This window comes from Rhynchophorus ferrugineus, unplaced genomic scaffold, assembly GCF_030347505.1.
Source record: "Rhynchophorus ferrugineus isolate W39M unplaced genomic scaffold, kcgeb_rfMv2 rfM9, whole genome shotgun sequence".
NCBI lineage: Eukaryota > Metazoa > Arthropoda > Insecta > Coleoptera > Curculionidae > Rhynchophorus > Rhynchophorus ferrugineus.
This window is the reverse complement of record NW_027472588.1, coordinates 3,750,667-3,778,610: the sequence shown is the minus strand read 5'-3', so window position 1 is coordinate 3,778,610 and position 27,944 is coordinate 3,750,667. Positions and strand designations below refer to the sequence as shown.

Sequence of the window (27,944 nt, the reverse complement as noted above, 5' to 3'; positions counted from 1 at the left end):
ATATATGGTTAATACATATTTTAATATTTTATGAAGGAATATGTATGCTAAGATTATAAACATATTCGAAATAAAAAAATTATCTCCTTTACAGTTATTTATTCTCATATCAACATTGATTCATTTCTTCTGGCGCTTATTCTGAATTGTTATTAGACATAAAGTAGTCAACTATTGTTGTTGATATGCGCAAGTTTCGAGCAGTCCGATGACCAAAACTTTAATATGTGGTAAAAAGGGCAAGATCGTTTGTTTTTATATTTACTTGGGATAAAATAAAAAAAATGCATTATTGTTTCAATAACATTATTTTATTTAGATAAATTCGAGTCTCACTGCATCTTCATTTATGACATAACTTCTATTAGCTTATGGTAAGAAGTATTTCTAAAATTGAGATAAAACTGAATATGAACAGGATATTTTGAGTTTATGGTGAGCTTACCTCTGGATCACAAAAGTACATGCATTTTGAGTATTCCCACGCTGCATAGCATTTATCATCAAAATTTGTAGCTATATTAGTTAAAAATGTTAGTCTGAACTTAAAATATAAAACATATTATCACATACCCGCATTTTCACATTGGCCAATACATTTATTGACATACTTCTGCATACTTTCTGGTAGCTGAGCCAGTTGTGCGTCTGCGGATTTTCGATCAAATCTGTTGTTTTTATCCATCTGAGAATGAGAATGAAAATATCATTCATTTAGAAAGTTATATGCACAAGTTATCTTCTTACCAATTTGTACATATTTAAAGAACACCACATATAACACTGAAACATCAAAACAATTACAACTTGTAGAAAACAATTCTATTTCATATAGAAAGCTAATAATTTTGCCATAACATTATATTTTATATACGTGGAATTGACCAAATAATATGGGATTTATTTTCAAATAAGGTTTTGAGCCACTATCTTCTTATAAAACAGCTTATAATTCTTTGTGGAATACTGTTTGAATAGTTTTCAATGGAATATTTTCCTATTCTTGTACCAAAACATCCACCAATTGCTTCATTGATGCTAAAGATGGAAATCTACTCCTCAATGACACCTCTAGAACATAATGGTTCAATTATGTTGAGACTTGGCGATGGTGCTGACTAGGGATTGAACATTTTTGGCTATATATATGAGCATATTATGACACACATTATATTATGACAATATAACAGATGGGGCAAAACTCCCGCTACCATTTTGATGTTTAGCTCAATTTCTCTTTAACTATTGTGTTGTGTAGACGTCCAAGGTTTATTATGGATAAATATACGCCACAAGAAAGAGCAAATATAGTGACAATATTTATTGAAACTAATTGTTTAATTATCGCTACTCAGCGGAAATTGCCTCAAGAATATCCTAAACATCTAGTGCCTCACAAAACCACAATTTATCGTTTACATCCAAATTTTCGACAGTACAGTATGACAGCAGACAGGCCTCGTTCTGGAAGACAACGGACATCTCGTAACGCTGAAAATGTGGCTCTGGTGCGTGATAGTGTCTCTAGAAACATCAATTCGGAGACGTGATGCCCAGTTACACATTTCTGCACGCAGTTTAAGGCGAATTTTGAAAACTGATTTGAAAATGCTCCCGTCCAAAATTCATTTAGTCTAAAAATTGCTACCGAGAGATACTGATCGACGAGTTGAGTACAGTAATGCAATCCTAAGTCTGCCTGGAGACCATTTTCTTCTCAGTGGCGCGTCAATAAATAGAACGGTCGGTTCTGGGGAAAACAGAATCCGCAATTAATTCATGAAAAATCATTATATCCACTAAAAACAACTCTATGGTGAGGTATTCACACTGAAAACAACATTGGTCCGAATTTTTTTTAAATAACCAAGGTTTTATACTTTCTCTTACTGCTGAAGGGTACCAAGACATGATTCTAAATTTTCTTGTGCCTGAAATGGAAGAGCAAGGACAAAAGTGTATGTGGTTTCAGCAAGATGCGACCAGAGCACACACTGCTCGTTCAACAATTCAATAATTTAATAACTTATTTCCACGATAGCTAGTTTCGCAAAGTGGCGATTTAGCATAACCAGCCAGATCTCCGAATTTAACAGCATCATACTTTTTCTTATGGCGTTTTTTAAAAGAAAAAATTTATGTTAATAAGCCCCAAACGATTCAACATCTTAAAGACAATATTCGTCAGAAAATTGAAGAAATTTAGCCTCAGATGTTGCAGGATGTCATGAAAAATGAATTAAAACGAGTCGTAAGTTTCTTCGCATTGAAACTCTCGGTCACCATTTAGACGATATAATTTTTCAATCATAAGGAAAACAAATATAAAGACCAAATGCACTTTTTATGAAAGCCACACTTACTTTTCTTTGAGCAAAATTATAGGCCATCAAAATAATTGCGAGAATGTTTCAAAACTTTGTATTATGTGTACGGAAGATGGTACCAAACCAAACCGAGATTAAATCTTTTTGACTGTGTGTATGAAAGTATTATCATCTTGGAATATGGCGGTGTTTATCAACAATATGTTAGTCATGGTAGGAATTAAAATATATATAAGAAAAACCGAGATCCATCAGTTTCTTTGAACACTTTTTATAATATATCTTAAAAACTAAAGACTGTATAAAATTTGCTGTACCACCATTCGATTCACCGTAAAATTCTTTAAAAGCATAGTAAGTTACATTAACCTGAGATTCTTTTAACAGAAATGGGAACAAAAATATTGAAAATGTCAAAAAATCGCAAATATTCCGACCATTTGCATGGAAAAACGGCTATAATTTTTAATAACTCGGATAAAGATAAAACTCCCAGAAAATATGTGTCTTGGGGTGAAAAAAAAAACGAAAATCCATGTTAAATTGCTTTAGAACTGACCGTTTCAAAGATATGTAAGAAAAACCGAGATCTATCAGTTTTTTGAAAATACACTTTTTATAATATGTCATAGAAACTGCACATTGTACACAATTTATTATACCACCATTCGATTCAGCGTAAAATTCTTCATAAACCTAGTAATTTATATTAACCTAAGTTTATTTGAATAGAAATAGGAATAAAAATATTGAAAATGGCAAAAAATCGCAAATTTTCCGACCATTTGCATGGAAAAATTGCGATAATTTTAAATATCTCGGATAAAGATAAAATTCCCAGAAAATATGTGTTTTTGGGTGAAGAAAACGAAAATCCATGTTAAATTGCTTTAGAACTGACCGTTTCAAAGATATGTAAGAAAAACCGAGATCTATCAGTTTTTTGAAAATACACTTTTTTTTATATACTTTTTATAATATATCATAGAAACTGCACATTGTACACAATTTATTATACCACCATTCGATTCAGCGTAAAATTCTTCATAAACCTAGTAATTTATATTAACCTAAGTTTATTTGAATAGAAATGGGAATAAAAATATTGAAAATGGCAAAAAATCGCAAATTTTCCGACCATTTGCATGGAAAAATTGCGATATTTTTAAATATCTCTGATAAAGATAAAATTCCTAGAAAATAAGTGTTTTCGGGTGAAGAAAACGAAAATCCATGTTAAATTGCTTTAGAACTGACCGTTTCAAAGATATGTAAGAAAAACCGAGATCTATCAGTTTTTTGAAAATACACTTTTTATAATATATCCTAGAAACTGCACATTGTACACAATTTATTATACCACCATTCGATTCAGCGTAAAATTCTTCATAAACCTAGTAATTTATATTTACCTAAGATAATTTGAATAGATATGGGAACAGAAACATTGAAAATGGCCAAAAATCGCAAATTTTCCGACCATTTGCATGGAAAAATCGCGATATTTTTGAATATCTCGGATAAAGATAATACTCCCAGAAAATATGTGCTTTTGGGTGAAAAAAACGAAAGTCCATGTTAAATTGCTTTAGAACTGACCGTTTCAAAGATATGTAAGAAAAACCGAGATCTATCAGTTTTTTGAAAATACACTTTTTATAATATATCATAGAAACTGCACATTGTACACAATTTATTATACCACCATTCGATTCAGCGTAAAATTCTTCATAAACCTAGTAATTTATATTTACCTAAGATAATTTGAATAGATATGGGAACAGAAACATTGAAAATGGCCAAAAATCGCAAATTTTCCGACCATTTGCATGGAAAAATCGCGATATTTTTGAATATCTCGGATAAAGATAATACTCCCAGAAAATATGTGCTTTTGGGTGAAAAAAACGAAAATCCATGTTAAATTGCTTTAGAACTGACCGTTTCAAAGATATGTAAGAAAAACCGAGATCCATCAGTTTTTTGAAAATACAATTTTTATAATATATCTTAGAAACTACACATTGTACACAATTTATTATACCACCATACGATTCAGCGTAAAATTCTTCATAAAACTAGTAATATATATTAATCTAAGTTTATTTGAATAGATATGGGATCAGAAACATTGACAATGGTCAAAAATTGCAAATTTTCCGACCATTTGCATGGAAAAATCGCGATATTTTTGAATATCTCGGATAAAGATAATACTCCCAGAAAATATGTGCTTTTGGGTGAAAAAAACGAAAATCCATGTTAAATTGCTTTAGAACTGACCGTTTCAAAGATATGTAAGAAAAACCGAGATCCATCAGTTTTTTGAAAATACAATTTTTATAATATATCTTAGAAACTACACATTGTGCGCAATTTATTATACCACCATTCGATTCAGCGTAAAATTCTTCATAAACCTAGTAATTTATATTAACCTAAGATTATTTGAATAGAAATGGGAACAAAAACATTGAAAATGGCAAAAAAACGCAAATTTTCCGACCATTTGCATGGAAAAATTGTGATATTTTTAAATATCTCGGATAAAGATAAAACTCCCAGAAAATATGTGTTTTTGGGTGAAAAAAACGAAAATCCATATTAAATTGCTTTAGAACTGACCGTTTCAAAGATATGTAAGGAAAACCGAGATCTATCAGTTTTTTGAAAATACACTTTTTTTATATACTTTTTATAATATATCATAGAAACTGCACATTGTACACAATTTATTATACCACCATTCGATTCAGCGTAAAATTCTTCATAAACCTAGTAATTTATATTAACCTAAGTTTATTTGAATAGAAATAGGAATAAAAATATTGAAAATGGCAAAAAATCGCAAATTTTCCGACCATTTGCATGGAAAAATTGCCATATTTTTAAATATCTCGGATAAATATAAAATTCCCAGAAAATATGTGTTTTTGGGTGAAGAAAGCGAAAATCCATGTTAAATTGCTTTTGAACTGACCGTTTCAAAGATATGTAAGAAAAACCGAGATCCATCTGTTTTTTATCATATATCTTAGAAACTAAACATTGTGCACAATTTATTATACCACCATTCGATTCAGCGTAAAATTCTTCATAAACCTAGTAATTTATATTAACCTAAGTTTATTTGAATAGAAATGGGAATAAAAATATTGAAAATGGCAAAAAATCGCAAATTTTCCGACCATTTGCATGGAAAAATTGCCATATTTTTAAATATCTTGGATAAAGATAAAATTCCTAGAAAATAAGTGTTTTTGGGTGAAGAAAACGAAAATCCATGTTAAATTGCTTTAGAACTGACCGTTTCAAAGATATGTAAGAAAAACCGAGATCTATCAGTTTTTTGAAAATACACTTTTTATAATATATCCTAGAAACTGCACATTGTACACAATTTATTATACCACCATTCGATTCAGCGTAAAATTCTTCATAAACCTAGTAATTTATATTAACCTAAGATTATTTGAATAGAAATGGGAACAAAAACATTGAAAATGGCAAAAAAACGCAAATTTTCCGACCATTTGCATGGAAAAATTGTGATATTTTTAAATATCTCGGATAAAGATAAAACTCCCAGAAAATATGTGTTTTTGGGTGAAAAAAACGAAAATCCATATTAAATTGCTTTAGAACTGACCGTTTCAAAGATATGTAAGGAAAACCGAGATCTATCAGTTTTTTGAAAATACACTTTTTATAATATATCATAGAAACTGCACATTGTACACAATTTATTATACCACCATTCGATTCAGCGTAAAATTCTTCATAAACCTAGTAATTTATATTAACCTAAGTTTATTTGAATAGAAATGGGAATAAAAATATTGAAAATGGCAAACAATCGCAAATTTTCCGACCATTTTCATGGAAAAATTGCCATATTTTTAAATATCTCGGATAAATATAAAATTCCCAGAAAATATGTATTTTGGGGTGAAGAAACGAAAATCTATGTTAAATTGCTTTTGAACTGACCGTTTCAAAGATATGTAAGAAAAACCGAGATCCATCTGTTTTTTATGATATATCTTAGAAACTAAACATTGTGCACAATTTATTATACCACCATTGGATTCAGCGTAAAATTCTTCATAAACCTAGTAATTTATATTAACCTAAGTTTATTTGAATAGAAATGGGAATAAAAATATTGAAAATGGCAAAAAATCGCAAATTTTCCGACCATTTGCATGGAAAAATTGCGATAATTTTAAATATCTCGGATAAAGATAAAATTCCCAGAAAATATGTGTTTTTGGGTGAAGAAAACGAAAATCCATGTTAAATTGCTTTAGAACTGACCGTTTCAAAGATATGTAAGAAAAACCGAGATCTATCAGTTTTTTGAAAATACACTTTTTATAATATATCATAGAAACTGCACATTGTACACAATTTATTATACCACCATTCGATTCAGCGTAAAATTTTTCATAAACCTAATAATTTATATTAACCTAAGTATATTTGAATTGAAATGGGAATAAAAATATTGAAAATGGCAAAAAATCGCAAATTTTCCGACCATTTGCATGGAAAAATTGCCATAATTTTAAATATCTCGGATAAAGATAAAATTCCCAGAAAATATGTGTTTTTGGGTGAAGAAAACGAAAATCCATGTTAAATTGCTTTAGAACTGACCGTTTCAAAGATATGTAAAAAAAACCGAGATCTATCAGTTTTTTGAAAATACACTTTTTATAATATATCCTAGAAACTGCACAATGTACACAATTTATTATACCACCATTCGATTCAGCGTAAAATTTTTCATAAACCTAGTAATTTATATTAACCTAAGTATATTTGAATTGAAATGGGAATAAAAATATTGAAAATGGCAAAAAATCGCAAATTTTCCGACCATTTGCATGGAAAAATTGCCATATTTTTAAATATCTCGGATAAAGATAAAATTCCCAGAAAATAAGTGTTTTTGGGCGAAGAAAACGAAAATCCATGTTAAATTGCTTTAGAACTGACCGTTTCAAAGATATGTAAAAAAAACCGAGATCTATCAGTTTTTTGAAAATACACTTTTTATAATATATCCTAGAAACTGCACGTTGTACACAATTTATTATACCACCATTCGATTCAGCGTAAAATTCTTCATAAACCTAGTAATTTATATTAACCTAAGTTTATTTGAATAGAAATAGGAATAAAAATATTGAAAATGGCAAAAAATCGCAAATTTTCGACCATTTGCGTGGAAAAATTGATATATTTTTAAAAATCTCGGATAAAGATAAAATTCCCAGAAAATATGTGTTTTTGGATGAAAAAAACGAAAATCCATGTTAAATTACTTTAGAACTGACCGTTTCAAAGATATGTAAGAAAAACCGAGAGCCATTAGTTTTTTGAAAATACACTTTTTATAATATATCATGGAAACTGCACGTTGTACACAATTTATTATACCACCATTCGATTCAGCGTAAAATTTTTCATAAACCTAATAATTTATATTAACCTAAGTTTATTTGAATAGAAATAGGAATAAAAATATTGAAAATGGCAAAAAATCGCAAATTTTCCGACCATTTGCATGGAAAAATTGCCATATTTTTAAATATCTCGGATAAAGATAAAATTCCCAGAAAATATGTGTTTTTGGATGAAAAAAACGAAAATCCATGTTAAATTGCTTTAGATCTGACCGTTTCAAAGAAATGTAAGAAAAACCGAGATCTATCAGTTTTTTGAAAATACACTTTTTATAATATATCCTAGAAACTGTACATTGTACACAATTTATTATACCACCATTCGATTCAGCGTAAAATTATTCATAAACCTAATAATTTATATTAACCTAAGTTTATTTGAATAGAAATAGGAATAAAAATATTGAAAATGGCAAAAAATCGCAAATTTTCCGACCATTTGCATGGAAAAATTGCCATATTTTTAAAAATCCCGGATAAAGATAAAATTCCCAGAAAATATGTGTTTTTGGATGAAAAAAACGAAAATCCATGTTAAATTGCTTTAGATCTGACCGTTTCAAAGAAATGTAAGAAAAACCGAGATCTATCAGTTTTTTGAAAATACACTTTTTATAATATATCCTAGAAACTGTACATTGTACACAATTTATTATACCACCATTCGATTCGGCGTAAAATTCTTCAAAGACCTAGTAATTTATATTAACCTATGATTATTTGAATAGAAATGGGGACAAAAACATTGAAAATGGCAAAAAAACGCAAATTTTCCGACCATTTGCATGGAAAAATTGATATATTTTTACAAATCTCGGATAAAGATAAAATTCCCAGAAAATATGTGTTTTTGGATGAAAAAAACGAAAATCCATGTTAAATTGCTTTAGATCTGACCGTTTCAAAGAAATGTAAGAAAAACCGAGATCTATCAGTTTTTTGAAAATACACTTTTTATAATATATCCTAGAAACTGTACATTGTACACAATTTATTATACCACCATTCGATTCAGCGTAAAATTATTCATAAACCTAATAATTTATATTAACCTAAGTTTATTTGAATAGAAATAGGAATAAAAATATTGAAAATGGCAAAAAATCGCAAATTTTCCGACCATTTGCATGGAAAAATTGCCATATTTTTAAATATCTTGGATAAAGTTAAAATTCCCAGAAAATATGTGTTTTTGGATGAAAAAAACGAAAATCCATGTTAAATTGCTTTAGATCTGACCGTTTCAAAGAAATGTAAGAAAAACCGAGATCTATCAGTTTTTTGAAAATACACTTTTTATAATATATCCTAGAAACTGCACATTGTACACAATTTATTATACCGCCACTCTATTCGGCGTAAAATTCTTCAAAGACCTAGTAATTTATATTAACCTAAGTTTATTTGAATAGAAATGGGAATAAAAATATTGAAAATGGCAAAAAATCGCGAATTTTCCGACCATTTGCATGGAAAAACGGCGATATTTTTAAATATTTCGGATAAAGATAAAACTTTCAAAATATATGTATTTTGGGGTGAGAGAAACGAAAATCCATGTTAAATTGCTTTTGAACTGACTGTTTCAAAGATATGTAAGAAAAACCGAGATCCATCTGTTTTTTATCATATATGTTAGAAACTAAACATTGTGCACAACTTATTATATCACCATTCGATTCATCGTAAAATTCTTTATAAATCTGGTAATTTATATTAACGTGAGATTACTTGATCAGAAATGGGAACAAAATCATTGAAAATGGCAAAAAATCCCAAAATTTCCGACCATTTGCATGGAAAAACGGCGATATTTTTAAATATCTCGGATAAAGATAAAACTTTCAAAATATATGTATTTTGGGGTGGGAGAAACGAAAATCCATGTTAAATTGCTTTTGAACTGACCGTTTCAAAGATATGTAAGAAAAACCGAGATCCATCTGTTTTTTATCATATATCCTAGAAACTGCACATTGTACACAATTTATTATACCACCATTCGATTCAGCGTAAAATTCTTCATAAACCTAGTAATTTATATTAACCTAAATTTATTTGAATAGAAATAGGAATAAAAATATTGAAAATGGCAAAAAATCGCAAATTTTCCGACCATTTGCATGGAAAAATTGCCATATTTTTAAATATCTCGGATAAAGATAAAATTCCCAGAAAATATGTGTTTTTGGGTGAAGAAAGCGAAAATCCATGTTAAATTGCTTTTGAACTGACCGTTTCAAAGATATGTAAGAAAAACCGAGATCCATCTGTTTTTTATCATATATCTTAGAAACTAAACATTGTGCACAATTTATTATACCACCATTCGATTCACCGTAAAATTCTTTATAAACCTGGTAATTTATATTAACGTGAGATTACTTGATCAGAAATGGGAACAAAATAATTGAAAATGGCAAAAAATCCCAAAATTTCCGACCATTTGCATGGAAAAACGGCGATATTTTTAAATATCTCGGATAAAGATAAAACTTTCAAAATATATGTATTTTGGGGTGGGAGAAACGAAAATCCATGTTAAATTGCTTTTGAACTGACCGTTTCAAAGATATGTAAGAAAAACCGAGATCCATCTGTTTTTTATCATATATCTTAGAAACTAAACATTGTGCACAATTTATTATACCACCATTCGATTCAGCGTAAATTCTTCATAAACCTAGTAATTTATATTAACCTAAGTTTATTTGAATAGAAATGGGAATAAAAATATTGAAAATGGCAAAAAATCGCGAATTTTCCGACCATTTGCATGGAAAAATTGCTATATTTTTAAATATCTCGAATAAAGATAAAATTCCCAGAAAATAAGTGTTTTTGGGTGAAGAAAACGAAAATCCATGTTAAATTGCTTTAGAACTGACCGTTTCAAAGATATGTAAGTAAAACCGAGATCCATCTGTTTTTTATCATATATCTTAGAAACTAATCATTGTGCACAATTTATTATACCACCATTCGATTCAGCGTAAAATTCTTCATAAACCTAGTAATTTATATTAACCTAAGTTTATTTGAATATAAATGGGAATAAAAATATTGAAAATGGCAAAAAATCGCGAATTTTCCGACCATTTGCATGGAAAAATTGCGATATTTTTAAGATAAATTCCCATAAATTTTATTTTAAGATAAAATTCCCAGAAAATAAGCGTTTTTGGGTGAAGAAAACGAAAATCCATGTTAAATTGCTTTAGAACTGACCGTTTCAAAGATATGTAAGAAAAACCGAGATCCATCTGTTTTTTATCATATATCTTAGAAACTAAACATTGTGCACAATTTATTATACCACCATTCGATTCAGCGTAAAATTCTTCATAAACCTAATAATTTATATTAACCTAAGTTCATTTGAATAGAAATAGGAATAAAAATATTGAAAATGGCAAAAAATCGCAAATTTTCGACCATTTGCATGGAAAAATTGATATATTTTTAAAAATCTCGGATAAAGATAAAATTCCCAGAAAATATGTGTTTTTGGATGAAAAAAAACGAAAATCCATGTTAAATTGCTTTAGATCTGACCGTTTCAAAGATATGTAAGAAAAACCGAGATCTATCAGTTTTTTGAAAATACACTTTTTATAATATATCCTAGAAACTGCACATTGTACACAATTTATTATACGACCATTCGATTCAGCGTAAAATTCTTCATAAACCTAATAATTTATATTAACCTAAGTTTATTTGAATTGAAATGGGAATAAAAATATTGAAAATGGCAAAAAATCGCAAATTTTCCGACCATTTGCATGGAAAAATTGCGATAATTTTAAATATCTCGGATAAAGATAAAATTCCCAAAAAATAAGTGTTTTTGGGCGAAGAAAACGAAAATCTATGTTAAATTGCTTTAGAACTGACCGTTTCAAAGATATGTAAAAAAACCGAGATCTATCAGTTTTTTGAAAATACACTTTTTATAATATATCCTAGAAACTGCATATTGTACACAATTTATTATACCACCATTCGATTCAGCGTAAAATTCTTCATAAACCTAATAATTTATATTAACCTAAGTTCATTTGAATAGAAATAGGAATAAAAATATTGAAAATGGCAAAAAATCGCAAATTTTCGACCATTTGCATGGAAAAATTGATATATTTTTAAAAATCTCGGATAAAGATAAAATTCCCAGAAAATATGTGTTTTTGGGTGAAGAAAACGAAAATCCATGTTAGATTGCTCTAGAACTGGCCGTTTCAAAGATATGTAAGAAAAACCGAGATCTATCAGTTTTTTGAAAATACACTTTTTATAATATATCCTAGAAACTGCACAATGTACACAATTTATTATACCACCATTCGATTCAGCGTAAAATTTTTCATAAACCTAGTAATTTATATTAACCTAAGTATATTTGAATTGAAATGGGAATAAAAATATTGAAAATGGCAAAAAATCGCAAATTTTCCGACCATTTGCATGGAAAAATTGCGATAATTTTAAATATCTCGGATAAAGATAAAATTCCCAGAAAATATGTGTTTTTGGGTGAAGAAAACGAAAATCCATGTTAGATTGCTCTAGAACTGGCCGTTTCAAAGATATGTAAGAAAAACCGAGATCTATCAGTTTTTTGAAAATACACTTTTTATAATATATCCTAGAAACTGCACAATGTACACAATTTATTATACCACCATTCGATTCAGCGTAAAATTTTTCATAAACCTAGTAATTTATATTAACCTAAGTATATTTGAATTGAAATGGGAATAAAAATATTGAAAATGGCAAAAGATCGCAAATTTTCCGACCATTTGCATGGAAAAATTGCCATATCTTTAAATATCTCGGATAAATATAAAATTCCCAGAAAATAAGTGTTTTTGGGTGAAGAAAACGAAAATCCATGTTAAATTGCTTTAGAACTGACCATTTCAAAGATATGTAAAAAAACCGAGATCTATCAGTTTTTTGAAAATACACTTTTTATAATATATCCTAGAAACTGCACATTGTACACAATTTATTATACCACCATTCGATTCAGCGTAAAATTCTTCATAAACCTAGTAATTTATATTAACCTAAGTTTATTTGAATAGAAATTGGAATAAAAATATTGAAAATGGCAAAAAATCGCAAATTTTCGACCATTTGCGTGGAAAAATTGATATATTTTTAAAAATCTCGGATAAAGATAAAATTCCCAGAAAATATGTGTTTTTGGATGAAAAAAACGAAAATCCATGTTAGATTGCTCTAGAACTGGCCGCTTCAAAGATATGTAAGAAAAACCGAGATCTATCAGTTTTTTGAAAATACACTTTTTATAATATATCCTAGAAACTGCACATTGTACACAATTTATTATACCGCCACTCTATTCGGCGTAAAATTCTTCAAAGACCTAGTAATTTATATTAACCTAAGTTTATTTGAATAGAAATGGGAATAAAAATATTGAAAATGGCAAAAAATCGCGAATTTTCCGACCATTTGCATGGAAAAACGGCGATATTTTTAAATATTTCGGATAAAGATAAAACTTTCAAAATATATGTATTTTGGGGTGAGAGAAACGAAAATCCATGTTAAATTGCTTTTGAACTGACTGTTTCAAAGATATGTAAGAAAAACCGAGATCCATCTGTTTTTTATCATATATGTTAGAAACTAAACATTGTGCACAATTTATTATACCACCATTCGATTCACCGTAAAATTCTTTATAAACCTGGTAATTTATATTAACATGAGATTACTTGATCAGAAATGGGAACAAAATCATTGAAAATGGCAAAAAATCCCAAAATTTCCGACCATTTGCATGGAAAAACGGCGATATTTTTAAATATCTCGGATAAAGATAAAACTTTCAAAATATATGTATTTTGGGGTGGGAGAAACGAAAATCCATGTTAAATTGCTTTTGAACTGACCGTTTCAAAGATATGTAAGAAAAACCGAGATCCATCTGTTTTTTATCATATATCTTAGAAACTAAACATTGTGCACAATTTATTATACCACCATTCGATTCAGCGTAAAATTCTTCATAAACCTAGTAATTTATATTAACCTAAGTTTATTTGAATAAAAATGGGAATAAAAATATTGAAAATGGCAAAAAATCGCAAATTTTCCGACCATTTGCATGGAAAAATTGCCATATTTTTAAATATCTCGGATAAATATAAAATTCCCAGAAAATATGTGTTTTTGGGTGAAGAAAGCGAAAATCCATGTTAAATTGCTTTTGAACTGACCGTTTCAAAGATATGTAAGAAAAACCGAGATCCATCTGTTTTTTATCATATATCTTAGAAACTAAACATTGTGCACAATTTATTATACCACCATTCGATTCACCGTAAAATTCTTTATAAACCTGGTAATTTATATTAACGTGAGATTACTTGATCAGAAATGGGAACAAAATAATTGAAAATGGCAAAAAATCCCAAAATTTCCGACCATTTGCATGGAAAAACGGCGATATTTTTTAATATCTCGGATAAAGATAAAACTTTCAAAATATATGTATTTTGGGGTGGGAGAAACGAAAATCCATGTTAAATTGCTTTTGAACTGACCGTTTCAAAGATATGTAAGAAAAACCGAGATCCATCTGTTTTTTATCATATATCTTAGAAACTAAACATTGTGCACAATTTATTATACCACCATTCGATTCAGCGTAAATTCTTCATAAACCTAGTAATTTATATTAACCTAAGTTTATTTGAATAGAAATGGGAATAAAAATATTGAAAATGGCAAAAAATCGCGAATTTTCCGACCATTTGCATGGAAAAATTGCTATATTTTTAAATATCTCGAATAAAGATAAAATTCCCAGAAAATAAGTGTTTTTGGGTGAAGAAAACGAAAATCCATGTTAAATTGCTTTAGAACTGACCGTTTCAAAGATATGTAAGTAAAACCGAGATCCATCTGTTTTTTATCATATATCTTAGAAACTAAACATTGTGCACAATTTATTATACCACCATTCGATTCAGCGTAAAATTCTTCATAAACCTAGTAATTTATATTAACCTAAGTTTATTTGAATATAAATGGGAATAAAAATATTGAAAATGGCAAAAAATCGCGAATTTTCCGACCATTTGCATGGAAAAATTGCGATATTTTTAAGATAAATTCCCATAAATTTTATTTTAAGATAAAATTCCCAGAAAATAAGCGTTTTTGGGTGAAGAAAACGAAAATCCATGTTAAATTGCTTTTGAACTGACCGTTTCAAAGATATGTAAGAAAAACCGAGATCCATCTGTTTTTTATCATATATCTTAGAAACTAAACATTGTGCACAATTTATTATACCACCATTCGATTCAGCGTAAAATTCTTCATAAACCTAATAATTTATATTAACCTAAGTTCATTTGAATAGAAATAGGAATAAAAATATTGAAAATGGCAAAAAATCGCAAATTTTCGACCATTTGCATGGAAAAATTGATATATTTTTAAAAATCTCGGATAAAGATAAAATTCCCAGAAAATATGTGTTTTTGGATGAAAAAAACGAAAATCCATGTTAAATTGCTTTAGAACTGACCGTTTCAAAGATATGTAAGAAAAACCGAGATCTATCAGTTTTTTGAAAATACACTTTTTATAATATATCCTAGAAACTGCACATTGTACACAATTTATTATACGACCATTCGATTCAGCGTAAAATTCTTCATAAACCTAATAATTTATATTAACCTAAGTTTATTTGAATTGAAATGGGAATAAAAATATTGAAAATGGCAAAAAATCGCAAATTTTCCGACCATTTGCATGGAAAAATTGCGATAATTTTAAATATCTCGGATAAAGATAAAATTCCCAAAAAATAAGTGTTTTTGGGCGAAGAAAACGAAAATCTATGTTAAATTGCTTTAGAACTGACCGTTTCAAAGATATGTAAAAAAACCGAGATCTATCAGTTTTTTGAAAATACACTTTTTATAATATATCCTAGAAACTGCATATTGTACACAATTTATTATACCACCATTCGATTCAGCGTAAAATTCTTCATAAACCTAATAATTTATATTAACCTAAGTTCATTTGAATAGAAATAGGAATAAAAATATTGAAAATGGCAAAAAATCGCAAATTTTCGACCATTTGCATGGAAAAATTGATATATTTTTAAAAATCTCGGATAAAGATAAAATTCCCAGAAAATATGTGTTTTTGGGTGAAGAAAACGAAAATCCATGTTAGATTGCTCTAGAACTGGCCGTTTCAAAGATATGTAAGAAAAACCGAGATCTATCAGTTTTTTGAAAATACACTTTTTATAATATATCCTAGAAACTGCACAATGTACACAATTTATTATACCACCATTCGATTCAGCGTAAAATTTTTCATAAACCTAGTAATTTATATTAACCTAAGTATATTTGAATTGAAATGGGAATAAAAATATTGAAAATGGCAAAAAATCGCAAATTTTCCGACCATTTGCATGGAAAAATTGCGATAATTTTAAATATCTCGGATAAAGATAAAATTCCCAGAAAATATGTGTTTTTGGGTGAAGAAAACGAAAATCCATGTTAAATTGCTCTAGAACTGACCGTTTCAAAGATATGTAAGAAAAACCGAGATCTATCAGTTTTTTGAAAATACACTTTTTATAATATATCATAGAAACTGCACATTGTACACAATTTATTATACCACCATTCGATTCAGCGTAAAATTCTTCATAAACCTAGTAATTTATATTAACCTAAGTTTATTTGAATAGAAATGGGAATAAAAATATTGAAAATGGCAAAAAATCGCGAATTTTCCGACCGCATGGAAAAATGCATGGATGGAAAAACGGCGATATTTTTAAATATCTCGGATAAAGATAAAACTTTCAAAATATATGTATTTTGGGGTGAGAGAAACGAAAATCCATGTTAAATTGCTTTTGAACTGACCGTTTCAAAGATATGTAAGAAAAACCGAGATCCATCTGTTTTTTATCATATATCTTAGAAACTAAACATTGTGCACAATTTATTATACCACCATTCGATTCAGCGTAAAATTCTTCATAAACCTAGTAATTTATATTAACCTAAGTTTATTTGAATAGAAATGGGAATAAAAATATTGAAAATGGCAAAAAATCGCGAATTTTCCGACCATTGGCATGGAAAAATTGCCATATTTTTAAATATCTCGGATAAAGATAAAATTCCCAGAAAATATGTGTTTTTGGGTGAAGAAAGCGAAAATCCATGTTAAATTGCTTTTGAACTGACCGTTTCAAAGATATGTAAGAAAAACCGAGATCCATCTGTTTTTTATCATATATCTTAGAAACTAAACATTGTGCACAACTTATTATATCACCATTCGATTCATCGTAAAATTCTTTATAAATCTGGTAATTTATATTAACGTGAGATTACTTGATCAGAAATGGGAACAAAATAATTGAAAATGGCAAAAAATCCCAAAATTTCCGACCATTTGCATGGAAAAACGGCGATATTTTTTAATATCTCGGATAAAGATAAAACTTTCAAAATATATGTATTTTGGGGTGGGAGAAACGAAAATCCATGTTAAATTGCTTTTGAACTGACCGTTTCAAAGATATGTAAGAAAACCGAGATCCATCTGTTTTTTATCATATATCTTAGAAACTAAACATTGTGCACAATTTATTATACCACCATTCGATTCAGCGTAAAATTCTTCATAAACCTAGTAATTTATATTAACCTAAGTTTATTTGAATAGAAATAGGAATAAAAATATTGAAAATGGCAAAAAATCGCAAATTTTCCGACCATTTGCATGGAAAAATTGCCATATTTTTAAATATCTCGGATAAATATAAAATTCCCAGAAAATATGTGTTTTTGGGTGAAGAAAACGAAAATCCATGTTAAATTGCTTTAGAACTGACCGTTTCAAAGATATGTAAAAAAAACCGAGATCTATCAGTTTTTTGAAAATACACTTTTTATAATATATCCTAGAAACTGCACGTTGTACACAATTTATTATACCACCTTTCGATTCAGCGTAAAATTCTTCATAAACCTAATAATTTATATTAACCTAAGTTTATTTGAATTGAAATGGGAATAAAAATATTGAAAATGGCAAAAAATCGCAAATTTTCCGACCATTTGCATGGAAAAATTGCCATAATTTTAAATATCTCGGATAAAGATAAAATTCCCAGAAAATAAGTGTTTTTGGGCGAAGAAAACGAAAATCCATGTTAAATTGCTTTAGAACTGACCGTTTCAAAGATATGTAAAAAAACCGAGATCTATCAGTTTTTTGAAAATACACTTTTTATAATATATCCTAGAAACTGCATATTGTACACAATTTATTATACCACCATTCGATTCAGCGTAAAATTCTTCATAAACCTAATAATTTATATTAACCTAAGTTCATTTGAATAGAAATAGGAATAAAAATATTGAAAATGGCAAAAAATCGCAAATTTTCGACCATTTGCATGGAAAAATTGATATATTTTTAAAAATCTCGGATAAAGATAAAATTCCCAGAAAATATGTGTTTTTGGATGAAAAAAACGAAAATCCATGTTAAATTGCTTTAGATCTGACCGTTTCAAAGATATGTAAGAAAAACCGAGATCTATCAGTTTTTAGAAAATACACTTTTTATAATATATCCTAGAAACTGTACATTGTACACAATTTATTATACCACCATTCGATTCAGCGTAAAATTCTTCATAAACCTAGTAATTTATATTAACCTAAGTTTATTTGAATAGAAATAGGAATAAAAATATTGAAAATGGCAAAAAATCGCAAATTTTCCGACCATTTGCATGGAAAAATTGCCATATTTTTAAATATCTCGGATAAAGATAAAATTCCCAGAAAATATGTGTTTTTGGATGAAAAAAAACGAAAATCCATGTTAAATTGCTTTAGATCTGACCGTTTCAAAGATATGTAAGAAAAACCGAGATCTATCAGTTTTTTGAAAATACACTTTTTATAATATATCCTAGAAACTGTACATTGTACACAATTTATTATACCACCATTCGATTCGGCGTAAAATTCTTCAAAGACCTAGTAATTTATATTAACCTAAGATTATTTGAATAGAAATGGGGACAAAAACATTGAAAATGGCAAAAAAACGCAAATTTTCCGACCATTTGCATGGAAAAATTTATATATTTTTACAAATCTCGGATAAAGATAAAATTCCCAGAAAATATGTGTTTTTGGGTGAAGAAAACGAAAATCCATGTTAGATTGCTCTAGAACTGGCCGCTTCAAAGATATGTAAGAAAAACCGAGATCTATCAGTTTTTTGAAAATACGCTTTTTATAATATATCCTAGAAACTGCACATTGTACACAATTTATTATACCGCCACTCTATTCGGCGTAAAATTCTTCAAAGACCTAGTAATTTATATTAACCTAAGATTATTTGAATAGAAATAGGAATAAAAATATTGAAAATGGCAAAAAATCGCAAATTTTCCGACCATTTGCATGGAAAAATTGCCATATTTTTAAATATCTCGGATAAAGATAAAATTCCCAGAAAATATGTGTTTTTGGGTGAAGAAAGCGAAAATCCATGTTAAATTGCTCTAGAACTGGCCGCTTCAAAGATATGTAAGAAAAACCGAGATCCATCGGTTTTTTATCATATATCTTAGAAACTAAACATTGTGCACAATTTATTATACCACCATTCGATTCACCGTAAAATTCTTTATAAACCTGGTAATTTATATTAACATGAGATTACTTGATCAGAAATGGGAACAAAACCATTGAAAATGGCAAAAAATCCCAAAATTTCCGACCATTTGCATGGAAAAACGGCGATATTTTTAAATATCTCGGATAAAGATAAAACTTTCAAAATATATGTATTTTGGGGTGAGAGAAACGAAAATCCATGTTAAATTGCTTTTGAACTGACCGTTTCAAAGATATGTAAGAAAAACCGAGATCCATCTGTTTTTTATCATATATCTTAGAAACTAAACATTGTGCACAATTTATTATACCACCATTCGATTCAGCGTAAAATTCTTCATAAACCTAGTAATTTATATTAACCTAAGTTTATTTGAATAGAAATGGGAATAAAAATATTGAAAATGGCAAAAAATCGCAAATTTTCCGACCATTTGCATGGAAAAATTGCCATATTTTTAAATATCTCGGATAAAGATAAAATTCCCAGAAAATATGTGTTTTTGGGTGAAGAAAGCGAAAATCCATGTTAAATTGCTTTTGAACTGACCGTTTCAAATATATATAAGAAAAACCGAGATCCATCTGTTTTTTATCATATATGTTAGAAACTAAACATTGTGCACAATTTATTATACCACCATTCGATTCACCGTAAAATTCTTTATAAACCTGGTAATTTATATTAACATGAGATTACTTGATCAGAAATGGGAACAAAATCATTGAAAATGGCAAAAAATCCCAAAATTTCCGACCATTTGCATGGAAAAACGGTGATATTTTTAAATATCTCGGATAAAGATAAAACTTTCAAAATATATGTATTTTGGGGTGGGAGAAACGAAAATCCATGTTAAATTGCTTTTGAACTGACCGTTTCAAAGATATGTAAGAAAAACCGAGATCCATCTGTTTTTTATCATATATCTTAGAAACTAAACATTGTGCACAATTTATTATACCACCATTCGATTCAGCGTAAAATTCTTCATAAACCTAGTAATTTATATTAACCTAAGTTTATTTGAATAGAAATGGGAATAAAAATATTGAAAATGGCAAAAAATCGCGAATTTTCCGACCATTTGCATGGAAAAATTGCCATATTTTTAAATATCTCGGATAAAGATAAAATTCCCAGAAAATAAGTGTTTTTGGGTGAAGAAAACGAAAATCCATGTTAAATTGCTTTAGAACTGACCGTTTCAAAGATATGTAAGAAAAACCGAGATCCGTCTGTTTTTTATCATATATCTTAGAAACTAAACATTGTGCACAATTTATTATACCACCATTAGATTCAGCGTAAAATTCTTCATAAACCTAGTAATTTATATTAACCTAAGTTTATTTGAATAGAAATGGGAATAAAAATATTGAAAATGGCAAAAAATCGCGAATTTTCCGACCATTTGCATGGAAAAATTGCCATATTTTTAAATATCTCGGATAAAGATAAAATTCCCAGAAAATAAGTGTTTTTGGGTGAAGAAAACGAAAATCCATGTTAAATTGCTTTAGAACTGACCGTTTCAAAGATATGTAAGAAAAACCGAGATCCGTCTGTTTTTTATCATATATCTTAGAAACTAAACATTGTGCACAATTTATTATACCACCATTCGATTCAGCGTAAAATTCTTCATAAACCTAGTAATTTATATTAAGCTAAGTTTATTTGAATAGAAATGGGAATAAAAATATTAAAAATGGCAAAAAATCGCGAATTTTCCGACCATTTGCATGGAAAAATTGCGATATTTTTAAATATCTCGGATAAAGATAAAATTCCCAGAAAATAAGTGTTTTTGGGTGAAGAAAACGAAAATCCATGTTAAATTGCTTTAGAACTGACCGTTTCAAAGATATGTAAGAAAAACCGAGATCCATCTGTTTTTTATCATATATCTTAGAAACTAAACACTGTGCACAATTTATTATACCACCATTCGATTCAGCGTAAAATTCTTCATAAACCTAGTAATTTATATTAACCTAAGTTTATTTGAATAGAAATGGGAATAAAAATATTGAAAATGGCAAAAAATCGCAAATTTTCCGACCATTTGCATGGAAAAATTGCCATATTTTTAAATATCTCGGATAAAGATAAAATTCCCAGAAAATATGTGTTTTTGGGTGAAGAAAGCGAAAATCCATGTTAAATTGCTTTTGAACTGACCGTTTCAAAGATATGTAAGAAAAACCGAGATCCATCTGTTTTTTATCATATATCTTAGAAACTAAACATTGTGCACAATTTATTATACCACCATTCGATTCAGCGTAAAATTCTTCATAAACCTAGTAATTTATATTAACCTAAGTTTATTTGAATAGAAATGGGAATAAAAATATTGAAAATGGCAAAAAATCGCAAATTTTCCGACCATTTGCATGGAAAAATTGCCATATTTTTAAATATCTCGGATAATGATTAAATTCCCAGAAAATAAGTATTTTTGGGTGAAGAAAACGAAAATCCATGTTAAATTGCTTTAGAACTGACCGTTTCAAAGATATGTAAGAAAAACCAAGATCCATCAGTTTTTTGAAAATACACTTTTTATAATATATGTTAGAATCTACACATTGTACACAATTTATTATACCACCATTCGATTCAGCGTAAAATTCTTCATAAACCTAGTAATTTATATTAACCTAAGTTTATTTTAATAGAAATGGGAATAAAAATATTGAAAATGGTAAAAAATCGCAAATTTTCCGACCATTTGCATGGAAAAATTGCGATAATTTTAAATATCTCGGATAAAGATAAAATTCCCAGAAGATATGTGTTTTTTGGGTGAAGAAAACGAAAATCCATGTTAAATTGCGTTTGAACTGACCGTTTCAAAGATATGTAAGGAAAACCGAGATCCATCGGTTTTTTATCATATATCTTAGAAACTAAACATTGTGCACAATTTATTATACCACCATTCGATTCATCGTAAAATTCTTTATAAACCTGGTAATTTATATTAACGTGAGATTACTTGATCAGAAATGGGAACAAAATAATTGAAAATGGCAAAAAATCGCAAATTTTCCGACCATTTGCATGGAAAAACGGCGATATTTTTAAATATCTCGGATAAAGATAAAACTTTCAAAATATATGTATTTTGGAGTGAGAGAAACGAAAATCCATGTTAAATTGCTTTTGAACTGACCGTTTCAAAGATATGTAAGAAAAACCGAGATCCATCTGTTTTTTATCATATATCTTAGAAACTAAACATTGTGCACAATTTATTATACCACCATTCGATTCAGCGTAAAATTCTTCATAAACCTAGTAATTTATATTAACCTAAGTTTATTTGAATAGAAATGGGAATAAAAATATTGAAAATGGCAAAAAATCGCAAATTTTCCGACCATTTGCATGGAAAAATTGCGATATTTTTAAATATCTCGGATAAAGATAAAATTCCCAGAAAATAAGTGTTTTTGGGTGAAGAAAACGAAAATCCATGTTAAATTGCTTTAGAACTGACCGTTTCAAAGATATGTAAGAAAAACCGAGATCCATCTGTTTTTTATCATATATCTTAGAAACTAAACATTGTGCACAATTTATTATACCACCATTCGATTCAGCGTAAAATTCTTCATAAACCTAGTAATTTATATTAACCTAAGTTTATTTGAATAGAAATGGGAATAAAAATATTGAAAATGGCAAAAAATCGCGAATTTTCCGACCATTTGCATGGAAAAATTGCGATATTTTTAAATATCTCGAATACAGATAAAATTCCCAGAAAATAAGTGTTTTTGGGTGAAGAAAACGAAAATCCATGTTAAATTGCCTTAGAACTGACCGTTTCAAAGATATGTAAGAAAAACCGAGATCCATCTGTTTTTTATCATATATCTTAGAAACTAAACATTGTGCACAATTTATTATACCACCATTCGATTCAGCGTAAAATTCTTCATAAACCTAGTAATTTATATTAACCTAAGTTTATTTGAATAGAAATGGGAATAAAAATATTGAAAATGGCAAAAAATCGCGAATTTTCCGACCATTTGCATGGAAAAATTGCCATATTTCAAATATCTCGGATAAAGATAAAATTCCCAGAAAATATGTGTTTTTGGGTGAAGAAAGCGAAAATCCATGTTAAATTGCTTTAGAACTGACCGTTTCAAAGATATGTAAGAAAAACCGAGATCCATCTGTTTTTTATCATATATCTTAGAAACTAAACATTGTGCACAATTTATTATACCACCATTGGATTCAGCGTAAAATTCTTCATAAACCTAGTAATTTATATTAACCTAAGTTTATTTGAATAGAAATGGGAATAAAAATATTGAAAATGGCAAAAAATCGAGAATTTTCCGACCATTTGCATGGAAAAATTGCGATATTTTTAAATATCTCGAATAAAGATAAAATTCCCAGAAAATAAGTGTTTTTGGGTGAAGAAAACGAAAATCCATGTTAAATTGCTTTAGAACTGACTGTTTCAAAGATATGTAAGAAAAACCGAGATCCATCTGTTTTTTATCATATATCTTAGAAACTAAACATTGTGCACAATTTATTATACCACCATTCGATTCAGCGTAAAATTCTTCATAAACCTAGTAATTTATATTAACCTAAGTTTATTTGAATAGAAATGGGAATAAAAATATTGAAAATGGTAAAAAATCGCAAATTTTCCGACCATTTGCATGGAAAAATTGCGATAATTTTAAATATCTCGGATAAAGATAAAATTCCCAGAAGATATGTGTTTTTTGGGTGAAGAAAACGAAAATCCATGTTAAATTGCGTTTGAACTGACCGTTTCAAAGATATGTAAGGAAAACCGAGATCCATCGGTTTTTTATCATATATCTTAGAAACTAAACATTGTGCACAACTTATTATATCACCATTCGATTCATCGTAAAATTCTTTATAAATCTGGTAATTTATATTAACGTGAGATTACTTGATCAGAAATGGGAACAAAATAATTGAAAATGGCAAAAAATCCCAAAATTTCCGACCATTTGCATGGAAAAACGGCGATATTTTTTAATATCTCGGATAAAGATAAAACTTTCAAAATATATGTATTTTGGAGTGAGAGAAACGAAAATCCATGTTAAATTGCTTTTGAACTGACCGTTTCAAAGATATGTAAGAAAAACCGAGATCCATCTGTTTTTTTATCATATATCTTAGAAACTAAACATTGTGCACAATTTATTATATCACCACTCGATTCAGCGTAAAATTCTTCATAAACCTAGTAATTTATATTAACCTAAGTTTATTTGAATAGAAATAGGAATAAAAATATTGAAAATTGCAAAAAATCGCAAATTTTCCGACCATTTGCATGGAAAAATTGCCATATTTTTAAATATCTCGGATAAATATAAAATTCCCAGAAAATATGTGTTTTTGGGTGAAGAAAGCGAAAATCCATGTTAAATTGCTTTAGAACTGACAGTTTCAAAGATATGTAAGAAAAACCGAGATCCATCTGTTTTTTATCATATATCTTAGAAACTAAACATTGTGCACAATTTATTATACCACCATTCGATTCAGCGTAAAATTCTTCATAAACCTAGTAATTTATATTAACCTAAGTTTATTTGAATAGAAATGGGAATAAAAATATTGAAAATGGCAAAAAATCGCGAATTTTCCGACGATTTGCATGGAAAAAATGCGATATTTTTAAATATCTCGAATAAAGATAAAATTCCCAGAAAATAAGTGTTTTTGGGTGAAGAAAACGAAAATCCATGTTAAATTGCCTTAGAACTGACCGTTTCAAAGATATGTAAGAAAAACCGAGATCCATCTGTTTTTTATCATATATCTTAGAAACTAAACATTGTGCACAATTTATTATACCACCATTCGATTCAGCGTAAAATTCTTCATAAACCTAGTAATTTATATTAACCTAAGTTTATTTGAATAGAAATGGGAATAAAAATATTGAAAATGGCAAAAAATCGCGAATTTTCCGACCATTTGCATGGAAAAATTGCGATATTTTTAAATATCTCGAATAAAGATAAAATTCCCAGAAAATAAGTGTTTTTGGGTGAAGAAAACGAAAATCCATGTTAAATTGCCTTAGAACTGACCGTTTCAAAGATATGTAAGAAAAACCGAGATCCATCTGTTTTTTATCATATATCTGAGAAACTAAACATTGTGCACAATTTATTATACCACCATTCGATTCAGCGTAAAATTCTTCATAAACCTAGTAATTTATATTAACCTAAGTTTATTTGAATAGAAATGGGAATAAAAATATTGAAAATGGCAAAAAATCGCAAATTTTCCGACCATTTGCATGGAAAAATTGCGATATTTTTAAATATCTCGGATAATGATTAAATTCCCAGAAAATAAGTATTTTTGGGTGAAGAAAACGAAAATCCATGTTAAATTGCTTTAGAACTGACCGTTTCAAAGATATGTAAGAAAAACCGAGACCCATTAGTTTTTTGAAAATACACTTTTTATAATATATGTTATAATCTACACATTGTACACAATTTATTATACCACCATTCGATTCAGCGTAAAATTCTTCATAAACCTAGTAATTTATATTAACCTAAGTTTATTTGAATAGAAATGGGAATAAAAATATTGAAAATGGCAAAAAATCGCAAATTTTCCGACCATTTGCATGGAAAAATTGCGATAATTTTAAATATCTCGGATAAAGATAAAATTCCCAGAATATATGTGTTTTTGGGTGAAGAAAGCGAAAATCCATGTTAAATTGCGTTTGAACTGACCGTTTCAAGGATATGTAAGGAAAACCGAGATCCATCGGTTTTTTATCATATATCTTAGAAACTAAACATTGTGCACAATTTATTATACCACCATTCGATTCAGCGTAAAATTCTTTATAAACCTGGTAATTTATATTAACATGAGATTACTTGATCAGAAATGGGAACAAAATCATTGAAAATGGCAAAAACTCCCAAAATTTCCGACCATTTGCATGGAAAAACGGCGATATTTTTAAATATCTCGGATAAAGATAAAACTTTCAAAATATATGTATTTTGGGGTGAGAGAAACGAAAATCCATGTTAAATTGCTTTTGAACTGACCGTTTCAAAGATATGTAAGAAAAACCGAGATCCATCTGTTTTTTATCATATATCTTAGAAACTAAACATTGTGCACAATTTATTATACCACCATTCGATTCAGCGTAAAATTCTTCATAAACCTAGTAATTTATATTAACCTAAGTTTATTTGAATAGAAATGGGAATAAAATTATTGAAAATGGCAAAAAATCGCAAATTTTCCGACCATTTGCATGGAAAAATTGCGATAATTTTAAATATCTCGCATAAATATAAAATTCCCAGAAAATAAGTGTTTTTGGGTGAAGAAAACGAAAATCCATGTTAAATTGCTTTAGAACTGACCGTTTCAAAGATATGTAAGAAAAACCGAGATCCGTCTGTTTTTTGAAACTAAACATTGTGCACAATTTATTATACCACCATTCGATTCAGCGTAAAATTCTTCATAAACCTAGTAATTTATATTAACCTAAGTTTATTTGAATAGAAATGGGAATAAAAATATTGAAAATGGCAAAAAATCGCAAATTTTCCGACCATTTGCATGGAAAAATTGCGATATTTTTAAATATCTCGGATAAAGATTAAACTCTCAGAATATATGTATTCTGGGGCGAGAGAAACGAAAATACATGTTAAATTGCTTTAGAACTGTTCGTTTCAAAGATATGTAAGAAAAACCGAGATCCATCAGTTATTTGAAAATATACTTTTTATAATATATGTTAGAATCTACACATTGTACACAATTTATTATTTATTAAGAAATACATTGAAAATGGCAAAAAATCGCAAAATTTCCGACCATTTGCATGGAAAAACTGCGATACGTTTAAATATTTCGAAATTTAACGATTAAAATTTGATTTGACGGTTTTTAACGCATACCATTGCGTTGTGATCTACCTCCCAGTCGCCTTTATGCATTTTATCAATATCATCTAAAAAGAGAATTAACATTATTTAAAAATTATGATATTCGCAAAAGAATGTAATCCTCACCAGCTGTGGCCTTAGTTTTTCCCGTACACATGTTCCTCACCAACTTAACTGCTGCCTGTAGTTGTTTCTCTGTCATCTGTACCCAAAAAAATCGACTCAAATCTACAGAAACTTGTCACAAAACACTTACCCGAGCTACAACGTCATTGATCAAAATTAACACACACAAAACGACAATAACACCGCATTTTTTCATTTTTTTGCATGCACTATCGACGTTGGTGAAAAAAAGAACGAGAAAAGACAAAAGTTTCAATTAGTTCGGGTATAAATAACGCAGAAGGTAGCGA

At 28.6% G+C, this 27,944-nt stretch overlaps 1 protein-coding gene and 1 long non-coding RNA gene across 2 annotated transcripts in view; both read right to left on the bottom strand.

Annotated features, from left to right (window-relative positions):
• Positions 1–27,944, bottom strand: part of LOC143202557 (uncharacterized) — a 75,050-nt gene that overhangs the window by 45,140 nt on the left and 1,966 nt on the right. The window lies entirely within an intron of this gene.
• LOC143202555 (uncharacterized) lies at positions 290–27,944 on the bottom strand. The gene is made up of 7 exons (XM_076414158.1): positions 27,785–27,944; positions 27,655–27,730; positions 27,541–27,593; positions 748–783; positions 574–685; positions 446–516; positions 290–387 (listed from the first exon to the last, which is right to left on the bottom strand). The coding sequence occupies exons 1-7, from the start codon at positions 27,848–27,850 to the stop codon at positions 370–372; spliced, it is 432 nt and encodes a 143-aa protein (XP_076270273.1). The 5' UTR covers positions 27,851–27,944; the 3' UTR covers positions 290–369.

Bases quoted from the DNA above. Each gene is read 5' to 3' on its own strand.
- LOC143202555 (XM_076414158.1), bottom strand. From the start codon at position 27,850: ATGAAAAAATGCGGTGTTATTGTCGTTTTGTGTGTGTTAATTTTGATC. The intron at 27,731-27,784 runs GTAAGTGTTTTG...TTTTGGGTACAG, and splicing joins TCAATGACGTTGTAGCTCGG to ATGACAGAGAAACAACTACA. The intron at 27,594-27,654 runs GTGAGGATTACA...TTCTCTTTTTAG, and splicing joins AAAAACTAAGGCCACAGCTG to ATGATATTGATAAAATGCAT.